The sequence below is a fragment of the Argentina anserina genome, chromosome 2, assembly GCF_933775445.1.
Source record: "Argentina anserina chromosome 2, drPotAnse1.1, whole genome shotgun sequence".
NCBI lineage: Eukaryota > Viridiplantae > Streptophyta > Magnoliopsida > Rosales > Rosaceae > Argentina > Argentina anserina.
The window spans coordinates 28,086,467-28,104,108 of NC_065873.1; the positions used below are offsets into that span (position 1 = coordinate 28,086,467).

The window sequence follows — 17,642 nt, forward strand, 5'->3', positions numbered from 1 at the left end:
ACAACTTAAAGCAATAAAATTTCACACACATTATGAGAACCAGTTGCGAAGTTTACCTTCGTCTTGTTCAGAAGTAATTCGTATTCTCGGAGCTCTTCTCCGACGTCGGTGACTTGTTTAGCTTCGTCAATTTTGGTGCGGCTCTTTAGGTTTCTGTTTTTCACAATGAAGTGTGGTTTTACAGTGGAGGAGGATCACTGAGGAGTGACGAGTGTGATCAGTGTTGGGCCTCTGCTTCGTCTATTGTAACCGAAAACATTGACCCATTAGAAAGCCAGTAATAGGTGTGGCCCTGTTATGGATTTGGGCACCCTAGGCCCATATAAATCCTTCTGTCTCGATTTTGAAATTTTGAATGATTCCGACTGAACAAAGAGGGGACGAACCTAATCTTATTTCCTAATGATTCTCTTAGATTGTTGGAACAGCAGTTAATCATGTATCAACAACCGAAGTCCTGTTCCGAAAGGCTACGTTGCTTTAATCATCGAACCATTGTTTGATTGTTTCATGGGAAATAAATGGAGCAATGCTAATGGATTCATCGATCTCTTCTAAATTTCGTTTCTTTTCATTGAGTTAGTGCTCGAGTATATTGCAGTCCTAACTCGAAAACTACTTGTTTGATATAGGCTTCGGGTACTTATCATTCCGCAAAATGCAATAAGTTCATCGAATCTATAAAAGAGGAAAAAGGTCAGGGGCCGGACCTCTCTTTACATTCTTTCGAGTTTTGATCTTTTTCTTAGTGTACATAGAGAACTATATAAACTAATATATTGGTACGAGTGGGCATTGCCACATTAAGAAATGCATGTTGGTCCTAATTAGTGCACGCACACCATTATTGTCTTTAAAATTTTACAAATGCATACTAGCTTAGTACATAGATATCATATATAGGAATTAAGAAGTAAGAAGTAGATAATACGAACGATGACAGGGATATGCATTCGATCTTCTTCTTTACCAATAGATTTACATTTCTCGAGGATCAAAGTCTAGCACTAAAAAGCTAGGATTTTGATACAAATTGTATGCTAGCTAGGTGGGGATAGTTTACCATGTTAAGCAAGAAAACCCGGAATGGCGTTGTCCGCCACTTAACTGATTGTCCAATCCCCATATCCATCATTTCCTTAATTAGTCTAATCCGTAATTAGCCAATGGTCGGCCTGGATCTTCTTAATTAGCCTTTTTCCTTATGACTAAACGTACAATTTGTATATATCATCTTAAATATTTCAGGTCCGATTGTAAGGTGAATATATGAACTTGTTAGGTCATTTTGTCAGGGAGTTGTCTTTAGGACTATTCCTCTTATAAATCCGGCCAATACTAAGGTTGTTGATTAGATTGTTTAATCCGGAGTTTCTGGATTGTGTTTGGTCTGGTATGGTGTCTTCTAGACTTGCTCTTCCTTGGCTCCCAAATCCGGGATTGCTTGGGACATATCATACACTCATTATTGATGATTCACTCCATCGATCTACAACCTTAGTGAAGAGTGTGATCAAATCACTCCACAGTTGATTCATAGCCTCATAGGTACTCGATGATTATAGGCGACATGTTTTGGACCACCTTAATTACTTTGATGCCAATTTGCAAATGCTTACTTTTGATGGAACAGGGATGATCGATGTGATTATGCCAAATACCAAATAATTCCCTGCCAGTTCTTATTCTGGGCTGTATAGCTCGCAGTTGGCATTTGGATTTATTTTCCTCTCGGTCGTTCGATCGATCGGCACACGATGCGATATCGAAATGTACAAGACTCCAAGCTGCCTAGCTAGGTCTCCAACTCCCTAATTATGCAAGGTTGACCTCCATTGAACTCGGACCTAACTGCAATTTAACACCTCTAAGTCTCTAACCATAATATCTCAATAATTTCAGCAGAAAGATATTATATTTCTCACATAAACAAAACAAATTATACATGCAGCAGCTAGCAGCCGAGTTGTTTATACGATATATAATGGATCACATAGCTGTCGTATAAACAGTGCGCCACTAATGCGGAAAACTTATGGGCCCCGCACTCAACGTAACACGTCCAAGAAGCCATGTTCGCCGGCGACGACTGTGAACTGCAGATTCCGTCCCCTCTGTGGCACACTGTCAGCATTCGATCAGTCTGAGAGACTCGGAATATAATACTTACTTTTCGTATATAGATATAGAAGTGCATGGATCCGAGGCCAACACGTACGACGTGTTCCGATCCTGTTACAGTGGATCGATTGAACTAGTAGATCGGGGGCGATGACTATGAATAAGCTTCGCCGGAACCAAACAAATTGATATCAATATCTTTAGGTAAATGCATGTGCTTAATATTTGACATACATGATACATGGATTAATTAAGCTAAACCAACTCTCCTTCTATAATCTATATTAACCGACCAAACAAGGACAGATCAGATGGCAGCAAAGGTTTTGGTTAATTTTTGGCTCCAAAATTTATGGTGGATTGCATGTTGGGCTTTGTACTCTCTTTTATACGTGTATTATAATTCATCCACATGTTGTGCTCCGTCTTCATTTGTGTAGGATATACGAACACCAATCCATTTGCCCAGTTGCTGTTAAAAAAACAAGAACATGAAACCCTAAAAATGTCAATGCAAATTGCTATAATTAACAGAAACCCTAAGACAGTGCTTTGACAAGTACACGAACGATGAATGGGATTGGATCGAACCAATGGATTAACGGGGGATTATTTAGTCCCTTGGTTAGGGGAAGCTGTCTCAAGCAAACACACACAAAAATTAGAATAAAAGAGGAGCGGGTGCATCGGAAATCCCTGGATTAAAATTTCATCTTGTGGGATTTTCACGTAAAGGAGCTAAGGTTTTCTTTAGAGAGCAGTAAACTAGGATGATATGTACGACGAGACGTGGCATGGACCGCCCATATATTAGTTGATTATTGTAATTAGTCTAATTATAGGTCTTAAATCAAGGAATTGCTGAGACAAAACGTTGATTAATCTGATCAAGAAAGAAGACACATACATGGTAAACGTTCATTGAACGTGTTGGTCATAAACAACGTTTGTCGTGATTAGTACTAGACTTATAGAGATAGACCTGTCATAATGTAACTAATTAGGTGAATTATATATTCAAGTCATCTATGCCATCCCACCTGGCCATCCCTGGATGCCATGCACAGCCTAATCACGTGTAACATTGCTATCATAGTTGATTAATACTTATTTAATTTTCGATTTTTTAGATAACTATATGCACAATGCATGTAATATATATATTTCCATTTCTGATGTTACACATAAACTATAGACAACTATACAGACTGAGATAGTACCATGCATGGATCTGACAAAGTTATATCAAACCCATTATTTTCAACTAATCATATGCTATCTGTTATTTGCTGGTGAATTAAGAATTAATAATTATTTGGACTCTCTTTTAGTCATATACCATGCATTTTTTATAATATTTGCATGCATGTAATTAGTTCATATATAAAGGTACCAAAAGTGGCAAGGAATATTTTCTTTTCAAAGTCCTGTACATTCTAATTTTGCAAAAGAAATAGAATTGAGTGATTTGAGTCCCTTAAATTACTTTGAAAATTAATCGAAAAAAACAATCCAAAAGCTTAAAGCTTACTTTGTGAATAAATAAGAAGATTCCTTAAATCAATTTCCTTTCTGAGAAATTATTATATATACCCGCCACATATCATACGTGTCTTATCCCTTAAATGTTATTGGTTAATTTCTTATAGTGACTTTCTTATTGGTTTTTATATGTAAATAAATTTTTACCATTTTCACCGCAGAGAAATTTTTATATATATCCGACACATATCCCACGTGCCGTACCTCTTAATGTTATTGGTTCATTTTTTACTGTGATTGTTTCTGATTGGTTTTTATATGTAAATAAACTTTTGTCATTTTCACCGCGTGCATGTTAATTATATCATGGCGTAATATAATTGGCTTGATACAACACATGACAGTGATACGTGGTGTGGCGGGTACACAGAATAATTATTCTTCGTTTCCCTTCCCTTTCTTAGTAAAGCGCGTGTTCCTCACGTGCAGTGCTACACACGTCATCACCTGGGAAAAAGGCGGGGAACAACAAACCCCATTTAAAAACCCATATAAAAACTCCAACTCCCACAAGAACCTATTTTTCTCTCTTTCTCAAAGTCCTCAACTGCTTCTTCGTTTTAAGTTCATACCAAGACTTATAGCTTAGCCAATTAGCCATAGCTGATCGCAAGTCTGGGGTTTTTGTTTTGCAGAAGTAGAGATGAGCTCTCTCTGAATTTGATCACTTCAAAAACCCAAAAACACAGAAACACATTGAATTAAATAGCAAGTTTCAGCTCCAGGTTCGATTAAAAAATTGGCATCCCAATAATTCTCTAATATTTTTGACCTCCAGATGCACATGGCCCCTTGTTTTTCTCTCTTCCTCTCCCACATTTGTTATTAGCTTTCTTTTCCTCACATGCTTTTCTGAGTTCTCTCTCTCTCTCTAACTGATTCAATACCAGTACTACTACTGAAGCTAGGCTTTTGAGTTTTAACTAATTAATCAGTTTATTAGATTCCTCCCAGATCTGCATTTATAGCCTTTTTGGCCATTTCCAGACTCTCTTCTGGTGCTTCTTCTTCAAAGGGTCTGCTTTGATTCCTTCACCATGAAAGGGTTGCTTTGAATTTTCCACAAAAAAGGTTTGTATATGCTTTTATGCAATTCTGAAGCTTGATCAAGATTTAAGCCCATGAAGTCGTATTTGACTTTCTCTTCATGGATATTGTCATCATTTTGGCAAGTTGGTTTTTCGCCTCGCCTTATCCAAAATTAGTTGAAACGATTTAAGACTATTTGTGCTGATCTCGTCAAGATTTTTCTGAATGTGCAACTGTGCAACCTTTTCTTGATTTAGACACTTCTGTTTTCAAGCTAATAAACTAAGAGTAATCCACCAATATGTTAATGACAGGCTTCAATTACTTTTTGAGATTAGATTCGTAATTTATGCTAATTTTTCTGTTCTTTGTTTTGATTATCGAATGTGCAGACTGCAGAGACTACGTACTGAAAGGGTAGCATTTTCCTTTTGATATGTGCTCTGGAGACACCTAAATTTGATGCGAATTTGAGCCGGATTCGATGGTTTGTGAAATGGAGATCGATAATATTGAAGAAATGGCAATGGAATTGGAGGAAGTCCTCCCTTCTATGTGGCCTGAGGATATAGATTCCGACAAACAATTCAACATGGAAAAGCCAGGACAAGATCAAGACATGTTAGAAGAGGTCACATTGAAAGAGAAACCGACTAATGTTGATTTCAAGAGGCTCTTTGAACTAACCAAACATACAGATACAGGCTCTTCCCAGTTAGCAAACCTTGTAAAGCACTGGGAATACAAGCAGGCGAATGTCGTGCGCCTTCTGAGAGAAGAACTCGACATTCTCAGCAAGCAAAAGCAGGAAGTTGAGCTTAAGAAATTGGAGATATTGGAAGAGCACCGCTTCGAGTCAGAAAGCTATGGAGGTGACAAACGCCCCATTTCCATTTTGGATGAAGTATATCAGTTATGGGCTCCGGATGTTCCTCTAAAGAGGCTTGATGTTGTTGTGGAGAGGAAGAGAATTGAGACAGAAGCCGAGTACGACAGTGTTGTGTACTGGAAACAAAGGGCTATGAATTTGGAGAGGTTATTGGAAGCAAGTGTTGCTAGAGAGCAGATTCTCGTCGATCAATTGCAGGAAAGCATTAAGAGTATCGAAAGACAGTCATCGCCCGTTGATGAGTTGTCTGAGATTCTGAAAAGAGCAGATAATTTCTTGCATTTTGTACTTCAGAATGCACCTGTTGTTATTGGTCATCAGGTTACTCGAATAGCGTTACTCACATTGATTTTGCATCAATTTTACCTTCAAGAGATTGACATCTTTATAACTTTGCGTCTCAGGATAAAGAATTGCGTTATCGCTTTATCTACAATCACTTCCCAAGTTTGGGAGAGCAGGTAAATTATTGTCACTGAAGTTCTCATTCAAGGGAGTGATTAGATTGCTACCTAACATAATGCTGTGAGTGACACTAGACAGAGAGTTAAGATCTTGGTTTTGTTATATCAGGATATTATAGGGAAGACAGATGTTGAGATATTCACTGGGGCTGGAGTCAAGGAATCTCAAGACTTCAAGAGAGAGGTTCTGGAGAAAGGGATACCTGCGAAAAGGGAGATTACATTTGAGACTGAATTATTTGGTTCGAAGACGTTTTTGATATATGTGGAACCTGTTTTCAACAAGGCAGGGGAGACAATTGGTATAAACTATATGGGGATGGAGGTGTCTGATCAGGTGACAAAGTTTTCAATCATTTTCTTATACGATTCTTTCAAGGCTTGTGCTCATATATACTGATGGTCGTTTGTTTGTGTTACAATTCTGGCATAATAGGTGAGGAAAAGAGAGAAGATGGCAAAGCTTCGCGAGGAAATAGCTGTCCAAAAGGCCAAAGAAACTGAGCTGAACAAGACGATTCACATAACCGAGGAGACTATGCGAGCAAAACAGATGCTGGCAACAATGTCTCATGAGATAAGGTCTCCTCTTTCTGGGGTTGTCAGCATGGCTGAAATTCTTACCACCACAAAACTTGACCGCGAGCAACGGCAGCTGTTGGAAGTCATGTTATCTTCAGGAGATTTAGTTCTCCAACTGATAAACGACATCCTCGACCTTTCTAAGGTTGAGTCAGGTATGAGCTGTTCCTCTTCAAACAATTCTAGTTGAATCTGCCCTATATATATGAGTCTGTTTTTATTTCTGAGTATTAAGCTGATATTATTTCGTTTATTGGTGTAGGAGTTATGAAGTTGGAGGCTACGAAGTTCCGGCCAAGACAGGTAGTTAAGCATGTACTACAGACTGCAGCAGCATCATTACAGAAAGTTTTGACCTTGGAAGGACATATTATGGAGGATGTTCCTGTGGAGGTGAGGATTCAGAAGACATTTCAGCATATAGTTGACAGCAATCAACAGACTAGCATTTATACCTTTTATACATGACAATTGATCCCTTAATATGTACCAATTTCAGGTCATTGGAGATGTTTTAAGGATTCGTCAAATCCTAACCAACTTGATCAGGTATGTAATTCAGAGGATTAATTAATTTTCTAGTCAAGGTTTCCATATATGAAAAGCTTATTTTATGCAGTGGTTCTGTGTTACATAGGTTCTAAAGATTCACAAACCCTTCTAATGAGAAATTGCAATATGCCGCATTAATGAACACTATATGATATGTAAATTCAGAGAGCATTGGGCCAGAATTTCTAATAATTTGTTCATTTTGCAGTAATGCAATCAAGTTTACACATGAAGGAAAAGTTGGGATAAAACTTTATATGGTAGAGGATCCAACTTCTGGATGTCTGCAAAAATCAGATACGATTCAATCAACAGTTTTAGAGAGTGGATTGAATGAAGAGGAATCAGCATTGCAAAATTGTTGTAATGGAGAAATTTTCCGTGGGAACGAACCTTACCAAATTAGTTGTATTCAAGACGAACCTAATACACCAGTAAAGAGCGAAACCTCAATGAATGGAGATAAAGAGGAGAAGCCTCATTCATCTGAAACAAAAACAGTGTGGTTACGGTGCGATGTATATGACACAGGAATTGGAATACCAGGTAAACTTCAAGATTCATCAACTTTAGTTTAATGATCCTATCCTTGAAAGTTACTGATTGGTCTTATGATTTTAACTATCAGAAAAAGCTTTACCAACCCTTTTCAAAAGATACATGCAAGTGAGTGCTGATCATGCTCGAAAATATGGCGGGACAGGATTAGGATTAGCAATATGCAAACAATTGGTAAATACTTCTGTCCACAGTGTCCAATATTATCAAACAATGCAACCAATAATGTTAGATAAGCTAACAGCTTGAATGTTTTTGGTGTAGGTTGAACTAATGGGGGGCCAACTAACTGTGTCTAGCAGAGAACATTGTGGATCCACTTTCACATTTGTATTACCTTACAAGGTTTCAACATCCTCCGAAAACTCTGATGATCCTGATGAGCTCACGGATATGGCTGATTATGACGATGCTGTTACTGATGATGAAGTAGCTGAAAGCTATATCCAGTTCCAACCACTCACATTAGGCTCTCTGTTCTCTTCCAATGGCACTAGCAGGAATCATAAACTGCTATCACATAAACTCAATGGACCGTCCCAAAATACATACTCTTTTCCATATAACAACATCAGACCAGAGGAGACAATTTCAGTTGAAAATTGCTGTTCAGCAGTTGATGATGTTGCCGAGACATTATCAGAAACAGAGAGGTCAGTGAGTCACACCTCGAATTCTAAAGGTGAAACTCCATCTATTAGAGGCAGAAAAGGTCAAGATGACTCAAACAGTCAATCCCAAAATTCTTCATCAGATTCAAATCATCATGCAGAGGCAAGCAGAGAAAATGGTGTACCAGCAAAGACAAAAGAACCTCAAGGAACTTGTACGAGACAGGAAAATTCAGATGAAGATTCAGAGTGTAGCTCTGGCAACAGTTCGAAAATACCTAAATCAACATCGAAACCTAAGATTCTTCTTGTTGAAGACAACAAGATCAACATTATGGTGGCACAGTCAATGATGAAGCAGTTGGGCCAAAGCATAGAGGTTGTGAAAAACGGAGCTGAAGCCGTGCGCGCATTTCAGCGCTGTAGATATGATCTCATCCTGATGGTATGCAAATTCTACACAACTTGTTGGTTTCTTTAAACACAAAAAATCCTAGTCTTGGTATTCATGGTTCTGAATTTTGCAGGATGTTCATATGCCAGTCATGGACGGCCTACAAGCTACAAGAATAATACGCTCTTTCGAAGAAACTGGCAGCTGGGAAGCTGCTGAGAAAGCTGGAATCGAGCAAGATTCAAATACGCTAGAAAACGGCCACCGACATAAGCCTTGTGGAAAGCGAATCCCAATAATTGCGGTGAGCATTCCCAACCCTTACACAATGAACTCGATTCTTCTTTTAAATGTGATTGAATGTGCTAAAGAATGTTGTATTTTTTTGGTTGCAGATGACAGCAAATGCATTTGCAGAGAGCGCAGAAGAGTGCTTTGCAAATGGGATGGACTCGTTTGTGCCGAAACCAGTAACGCGCCAAAAATTGAAAGAGAAGCTTGATCAATATCTACCAGAATGCAACCTAGTGTAAACTTTTCATGGTTTTTTCTGTACAAAAACGACAGCGTGCTAGGAAAGTTTTGTGATCCATGTATCATATCCTTCTCTCTAACAATTAGCTTCAGCTTATGAAAGTGTACATACACAAGCAAAATCCTTTTTGTCCTAAGTAGATTACTAATTCGAATTGAAATTAACAATGGGGAATCTTAGCGAGTCTTAACGACGTCGTGTTGGATCGCTTACTTATCTTTGGTGCAGACGCCGTACTTGTCCTGCAATCTGGCGATTTCGTCTTCGTGCGGTCGAAATTATCGGCCATCTTGGCCTGCTGGTTGACCTCCGGCGGCAGCCGCGTGATGACTTTCCGGAGACTGATTGCGCTCATCTGCGTAACTGCGATAGAGCGAGAAGTGGAGGATGGAAGAACAAGGAAAATTTGGGCTTTTAATCAATCGGCTTGGGTCTTTCATTACCATCTGGGTTAGGCCCAATCAATAGATTACAATCTAATAGGGCTATAAACGGTTCCAAAAACACCAAAAATTACAGAAATCGTGAGCCGAACTGTGTTATTCAAACAGTTCAGATTATGTGTATTTGAAAGTAGGAACCGTTAGAAACCGAACTATTTAGAATTGGTTCGGTTCCGCTTCCAAAACGGTTCCTGAAATTAAAGACATGAGTTGCATCATCTATAACCACCATAGCACAATCTCAATATCGTCACTTCATAATCATATTCATAAGAAGAATTACTCCCTCTGATCCATAGATTGAAGATCTGCACATTACAATGAAAGCATCAGTCGTACTAAAACTGTAACATAAACCCATTTTCCACTGTAATATAATTAGAAACAAAATTGAAAATTATTTATCAAATATTAAACCCTCTTTGATCAGAAACCCATTTTCCATTGTATTATAATTAGAAACAAGATTGAAAAAAATCCAAGATCAAGTTCAAATTAGAAATCAAAAAGTTGGTGGAGATCAAGAATCTTACCTCAAACCTGGAAATTGGGCACGAATTGACTTCGTGAAGAAGTGGACTACTATTGGTGGAGATTCGGTGGGCCGACTCGTTGCCGGACTTTAGCAAGTGAACGCCGCAGTGCATATTGACAGCGCGAACTAAGAACTGAGAAGTGGATGCCACGATCGGAATGGTCTATTGAAGCTAGGTGGAGGAGAGAGAGATGATAGTGTCGGAGGTAGAGGAGAGGGAGGGGATGACCTAGTTTGATAGGTGGAGGCGGCGGAGGAGGAGTTTGAAGACTGAGAGACTGAAAAAAAAAAGAGAGACTGAGAGACTCGCAATGAGCAACAAGAGTTCAAGGGGAACACATAGACATCTAGTCTTATAATGATTTAAATCCAACGGTTCTTATATGTTTTTATAACTATAACCGAAACAAACCGTCTGTATATAAAACGGTTCGGTTCGAGTGATAACTTTTTTTTTACACAAACCAAATTGAACTGTATAAAACCGGTTCAGTTCCAACGGGTTCCTTAAGGAACCAGGACCGAATTATAGCCCTACAATCTAATGGTTTACGTACAACTGTAGTCCTAAGCTGTACTAGGAGTAATTATTTGCAAGGCTACTACAACGTCAGGGGCAGCAGGAGCGTTTTCTGGAGAGGCTTGATCAGTTGCGGATGTGTGTTGCTCTCCAGAAAATGCGAAATCGGTATCAGTGTGGCTTGAACGATCGTCCTCTGGACTATGCGGGTGGCTCGGTGAGGACTCAATTGCACTAGGGGGTTGGCTACATTTGAAGGCGTGATAGTTGGGGTCTTTTTCGTTGAAAACAGTAAACATGGTCTGAATCTTTGTCCAAGTAGAGGGGCATGAACCATCTGGATCTGGTTGCGTGAAGATGTATCTGTGCCTGTAAATGAAGGAGGCTACAAATATGATGAGAGCGAGTGTTGAAGCTGTCCCAGCAATGAGGAATAAGACCCAAAAGTTATCAGTGTCAATACTACTGCGAAACTCCTTCTCAGCACTTGAGCGTTGACAATTGCTATTATTTTTAATCCAAATGCTTTGAATGCTGGACATCTTCTGTCCCCTAATCATATCCAAGATAACTAATGATATATCAGGTAGGATAGGAGATTTTTTCGGAAATGCCTGCAATAGCCACCTCGACAAATTAGTAAAGAGAAATCCAGAAAAAAAATCATAACGGTGGTATATATAAATACTTATACGAATACCTTGACAGAAATGGAAAGAAAATGACTATTGATTATATCATATTGCTTATTAAACAATGCATATTAGAGTAGAGGAGAGATAATATATATATAACTTACAAAGGCAAATCCATCTGTTTTAAATAAGGGTCCAATCATGGTATATTTGTCGCAATATTTTGAAGCAATAAGCATCGAGTAGGGGGTTTCATCAACCAAAGCAGCAACACCTCCATTTGCACTCCCTTTTAAAAGAGCCTCAGCAATTTCTTCCAAATTCCGATAATGCCTAAGCTTGGAATCTTTGAAACCAACTTGTTTCAAGTACTGGTAAACATTAGGATTGGTTGTGTAGCCGACATTTTCCCCCTCACTCAGAAGATCCTTTAAACCGGTTGGAGTTGGCTTGAGTTTTTGAACGGTGTATAATGAAGTCAGATTGGCTGTGTAGTTTATTGTCAACACTAGCACAACAAATATCCATACAGCCATCACAAATCTGCCCAAATTGCTGACAACTTTGGCAGCTGCATGCAGAAAGCAAATAAACTTTTGAGCACTGGCTATAGAAACTCCATCGATCAAAGAAAGAATTTCATTACTACTGCGAGTTATATCAATTAAAGCTATTTTTCAGTAATCCGAATCCTGATAGAGTTAGTGGACATTACTGTGTGCAAAAACCATTGTCGAGAAGGAGAACCAGAGACCAGTGCTAACTTGATGTGAAGGGGGACCGCGAAAATCTTCATTAATTCGATGTTCAAGTACCCAAACCACAAAACCAATGAAAAGGAAGAAACAAGAAGTTGTTAGCCAAAGATCCCATGTCCAAGGCCTCAAGAACACCCATGCATTTTCGCTCCTTCTTCTCAGGACGGGCACAACCATTGCTACGCCAGAGTCAATATATGGCGTCGTGAAATCTACATATTTTGATCTGTTTTTGGTAACAGTTATATCTCCGACCGCAGCATCGAACTTCTGCGAGGATATATATATATATATATGTAATCAATATCTTAATAAAGAAGATAAACGCTCGATCATTAATCTAGAAAGATATTGATCGAGCTCACAAACATATGAATTATTCACATCCTCAAAAATTCATATTAAGAAGTGTCAAATTTGAATTCTATTTCCTAGACTCGAATATTCCAATTTAGTATAAGTGCAAAGGGGAAACCAATGCGCTGCCAGATCAAATGGTATTAAGCCAATTTTTTTGCAGGTTTGATAAGAAAGTTTTAGATTTTTCTTGGGAAAAAAGATCGAAAAAAGATTTACCCCAAGATATACTTGATAGCACAAATCACTGTAGCTGCCGGCGCTGGTGCCATCTGGGTTCGCGAAAGGAATGTATTCATAAGGAAGAGCATATGGTAATGATTCCACTGCAGCCTTAAAGACATCAACACTGAATCCACTAACAGATATTTGATTAGTCACAGGATCCTTCATAACATTTACAAATTCATCATATCTATTCTTGACAGGAATCCCTACTCTCAACCTCTTCCCACCTGTTGGATTTACCCATCCAGTTGGAGCGTCAACTGAATCACCCGGCCAAATAATCGGTCCAATATTGCCCTCAAAACTTTCCGGATTCAATCTGCGCACCAATCCATGTTGTGGTGTCCAAAATCCTATTGATCGTGCTCCGCGACCATCAACGTTGACAATGCTATAATAATTTGATGACTGAAGTTGCCCATCAACAACGCTGAAATCGCTGGCAATGCCTTTAAATTCAGTAGTCGAGAGGGCTTCGCGAAGTTTTGGACCATACGAAGAGGCAGGAAGTGTGTCAAGTCCTGTCAAGTTGTTAGAAGCATTTGGGTCTTGGAAACCAATACTACTTGTAGTCCCAAGCACTTGTTCAGTTGCCATTGCTATGGCAAAAGTAGCATCATAAGCCCAAAGTCCGAAAACATCTAATTCAGCATCGACATCTTGATAGTGTTTTCTGAAATGCCTTTTCCACCGGAATTTGACATCTTCAAGCTCTGTTGTCTTTTGGACATAAGTTTGCACACCAACTACTCCATTCATGGTACTGATGACTGAAGAATTCATCGAACTTAAACGATTAGTAATCCCACTAGTGATCAACCAAACATAGCCTTTACCCATCATTCCCACCTCTTCCGCCTTAGCAAATAGCTTAGAGCATAGATCACTTGTCACGTGAACAATGAAGACTCGAGTCTGCATGGTCATCAACTTATAAAGCTCGCTTTTAATTTGATCATCAGTTGCGGAAGGGGAAATAACGCTGCGGTAGGGGACACGGGCATCAACTTCTTGTAGGGCGTCAGTCAAAATCGGTATCATTCCATCATCGTACACAGTGTCTGCATATATAGGCACAACTTGTCTCCACCCGAATGTTTTAATGATTGCACTTATGGCTTTCACTTGTGCAGCGTCATTTTGTGCAAACTGGAAGAAATAGGAACTTTGGAGTGAAGTAAGAGAAGGACTTGTGGCAGAAAATGATATGATCGGCACTTGTGCTTGATCTCCCAGAGAAATAACGAAGCTCGTCTCCATCGATGTCACTGGTCCGATGATGGCTTGTACCTGATCATTCTTTATGAGATCAAGAGCTGCATCTCAACGAAAAAGAGGAAAAAAAAAATAGTAAACGTGAGTAAAAGTTCCGAATAACTTTATAAATTTAACTTGGAGATGGATAAACGGAATTCCAGATTACAAAGAGGTAGCTAGACTGAAATAACCTGCGTTGGCTGCACCGAGCACACTATTTGGTTTGTACTCCCTGAATTTCAGGACCAACCTAGTGTTGTAGTGAGGACGAGATGCATAGAAGTCTGACAGGGCCATTTCTATGCAACTCAACCACATCTTCCCACCAACTGAATGATTAAGGTCATGAAGAACGACCCCGAGATTCACCAAAGTAGGACTTTTGTTTTGGGGCTTGGCCATTGATATCGATAAAGAAAGAAATATGACAAAGATTGAGAAAAGAGCACGCTTATTAAGGTGGGAAGGGTGCTTTTTGTTGATCATCGTGAGTCTTCTGAATTTCAGATTCAATGACAGTTCAAGATCCAGGCAAACTTCTTTTTTGAAATGCATATCCAGGCAAACTTATTTATACCCGGCCACTTATGATTCCTCTCATAGGAAATAAGCCGTTGACATTCATAGCACAAAACCTATCTAGCTAAGCAACTCCAATATATATCGATATGCGATTCGAAGACCGGGAAGCCAAGCTTTTAGAGTAAAATATACACACAAACGTTATATCGTCCTTGAATACAATAGCTGGGCAAGTACTCAGAAATTATCATTGCAATAAATTGTTATTTAATATTGACAGCAGCGCAAGAAGAGTTAGAAGACTGGCATATGGAAAGATAATTATGGTTACCAGAAACGTGATAGCGAGTCTGTAATTGGCCGGCTATGATAAACCATGCTGGTCTACAGTCTACTTTCCAATTTGTTGAAAAGTCGCTGGATACTAACAAATGAGGTATACTTGTACCTGGTCCAATACGCATGACTAACAAATGAGGTATACTTGTAACTGGTCCTATACGCATGACTAACAAATGAGGTATACTAGCTTGTAACTGGTCCTATACGAATGACTAACAAATGAGGTATACTTGTACCTGGTCCTATACGCATGACTACGGCGCATAAATGTCCAGGAAACCCTACGCGAATTCAGTGTAATTCTGTTTTTCTTTTCCCGATGGGATGTGTGTTAGCGCAGCTCATGGCCTTGCCATATTGTCTAGGTCAAAGTCAATGTTAAAATTACTATGCTGTTAGAGTTAAGTTTTCTGAGACTATAAATAGTGTGGTATTGTAATATTTCTGTTTCTCTGTACAGTTTTTCATTTAGTGAAATATTAAAGAAAGGTTCTACTTCTTCTCTCTCTTTTGAGCTTCGTCTGCATCTTTTCTTTCTCTGCAAATTAAGGTAATCCATGGCAACTATGTTATCAATGTGTGGTCCTGGTATTCTTGGTTTGTCCAGAATTTGCAAGATGTTCATATGCCAGTTATGGACGGCCAACAAGCTACCATACGCTCTTTCGAAGAAACTGGCAGCTGGAAATTGAAGCTGCAGAGAAAGCTGGAATCGAGCAATCCGTGCCTACTTCAAATACACAACAAAACGGCCATGGACATAAGCCTTGTGCAAAACGAATCCCAATCATTGGCATGGGGTGAGCATTGCCAACCGTTACACTATGAACTCGAGTCTTGTTTACAATGTGATCGACTTTGATAAAGAATTGTTGTGTTTTTTTGGTTGCAGATAACACCAGATGCATTTGCAGAGAGCGCAGAAGAGTGCTTTGCAAATGGGATGGACTCATTTGTGCCGAAACCAGTAACGCGCCAAAAATTGAAAGAGAGGCTTGAGCAATATCTCCCAGATTGCAACCTAGTGTAAATTTTTCATGGTATTTTCTGTACAAAAGCGACAGTGTGCTTGGAAAGTTTAGTAATACATGTATCATATTCCTCTCTCCAACAATTAGTTTCTGCTTTATTAATTGTACCTACACAAGTAGACTCCTTTTTGCCTAATGCTAGGCTAGATCTAGATTACCTCAAGTGAAAATCAGAAATCAACTAGGGTCTAAAATCTAAACTCAGAGCATCCGTACCGGCGAGCAGTGGAGGAGCTAGTGCTCGAGCAGCGACGGGGACCGATCGGTTTGCTCGAGCAAACCGATTTTCGATCTCGCACCGGACGAGAGGTGCTCGCCCAGTCAACCGGACTGGTTTGCTCGCCCCTCCACTCGAGCAAAGTTTGCTCCGGCGATTGCTCGACCGCCTGGCGGAGCCCATGACATGTGGATGACGTCAGGCACGAGTTGATTTTTTTTTCTGTTTGGCGCGGTTAAAAAAATTTAACGAGCCAATGAATGGCTGACACGTGGCTTACTGAATGGGCCAACTGTATAATAGATCTGGGCCTTCCATTTTGAATCAGAAATTTCGATCTAACGGTCAAAATTAATAGGCAACGATTACTATTTGATCAGAACGGATATAAACTAAAAAAATTGTAAAAAAATCTCAAAATTTTCAAAACTCTCCCAAAAATTTGCCTATAAATACTACTTCAATATTTGATCAACTCACACCAATTTGTGCATAACAAATTTCACATCTTTCTCCATCTCCTCTCTCATTTTGTTTAGCATTTTTTTCTAAAATAATGGGCACCCATTGGCTTCCTTCCGAAGATTTACAAATGTGCATTTCTTTTGTCCGTCATAGCATTGATGAATATGACAGTAACAAACAAAAGAGTGACAAATTGTGGGAGATAATTCATGGCGATTATATGCAAAATTGAGTGCTAGCACCGGGTGAGAAACCTCCGAAGGAGCCGAGGACCCGAATCGCGCTCGCTTCTCACTACAACAAGTTCAACCTACTCTTGCAAAAATGGGGCGAATGTTTAGCGGCATCACGACAACGTATAGCTAGCGGCACTTCGCTAATGGACGAAGTAAGTACATTGTTTTATTATATATTATAATTTTTATTTGATTATATGAATTAAATTATGTAATTTTATATCTAATTTGTTTAAATATGTAGCATTGTTTACATATTTAATTATTTTAATATATCTACTTTTTTTACATTATTTGTTTTATTTAATTTGTTTAAATATGTAGCATTGTTTACATTATTTGTTTTAATATATCTAATTTGTTACATTATTTATTTTATCCAATTTATTTAAATTATGTAATTAAATAAGTACCTAATATAAGTTTTTTACATCAGGAACGACAAGCTCAATCATGTTACTATAATGCCAAGAAGAAAAAGTTTACACACTTTGAATGTTGGGAAGTGGTTAAAGATCATCCATCTTTCGTTGCGGTGCTACCTACTACTTTATCTCTATATGCAAGTAGTTACCACGGTACTCCTTCCGCAACTGAATCATCTCCAACCATCAATTTGGATGATGATCAATTGAATGAGATACCTCAAAGCAACACAGCAGCTCCATCGAGTCCACCTAGACCAATGGAAACCAAGGCGGCAAAGGAAGCTAGGCGCCAAAAGAAACAGGGTAAGACTCCTATTGAGCAACGGGTGGAGGTTTTGCATACCATTGCAAGTGACCAAGCATCATAGCATACCAAGAGGCTAGCCCATAA

At 39.0% G+C, this 17,642-nt stretch overlaps 2 protein-coding genes across 3 annotated transcripts; one reads left to right on the forward strand and one right to left on the reverse strand.

The window, feature by feature from the left end:
* The first annotated feature begins 4,621 nt into the window (after positions 1-4,621).
* Positions 4,622-9,626, forward strand: LOC126782853 (histidine kinase 5). Of its 2 annotated transcripts, XM_050508183.1 has the most exons (12): positions 4,622-4,734; positions 5,085-5,902; positions 5,986-6,042; positions 6,155-6,382; positions 6,482-6,782; positions 6,890-7,020; positions 7,127-7,176; positions 7,388-7,725; positions 7,808-7,911; positions 8,002-8,793; positions 8,876-9,046; positions 9,138-9,626. In XM_050508183.1, the coding sequence occupies exons 2-12, from the start codon at positions 5,177-5,179 to the stop codon at positions 9,273-9,275; spliced, it is 3,036 nt and encodes a 1,011-aa protein (XP_050364140.1). In that variant the 5' UTR covers positions 4,622-4,734; positions 5,085-5,176; the 3' UTR covers positions 9,276-9,626. The 2 variants fall into 2 exon arrangements, with proteins under 2 accessions (XP_050364140.1, XP_050364139.1); XM_050508182.1 differs by having other exon boundaries at positions 8,876-9,626.
* A 1,013-nt stretch (positions 9,627-10,639) lies between these two features.
* On the reverse strand, positions 10,640-14,592 carry LOC126783663 (glutamate receptor 2.8-like). The gene is made up of 5 exons (XM_050509169.1): positions 14,202-14,592; positions 12,745-14,069; positions 12,126-12,438; positions 11,575-11,981; positions 10,640-11,389 (listed from the first exon to the last, which is right to left on the reverse strand). Exons 1-5 carry the CDS (start codon positions 14,563-14,565, stop codon positions 10,823-10,825), a joined length of 2,976 nt encoding a protein of 991 aa, XP_050365126.1. The 5' UTR covers positions 14,566-14,592; the 3' UTR covers positions 10,640-10,822.
* Positions 14,593-17,642: the final 3,050 nt, after the last annotated feature.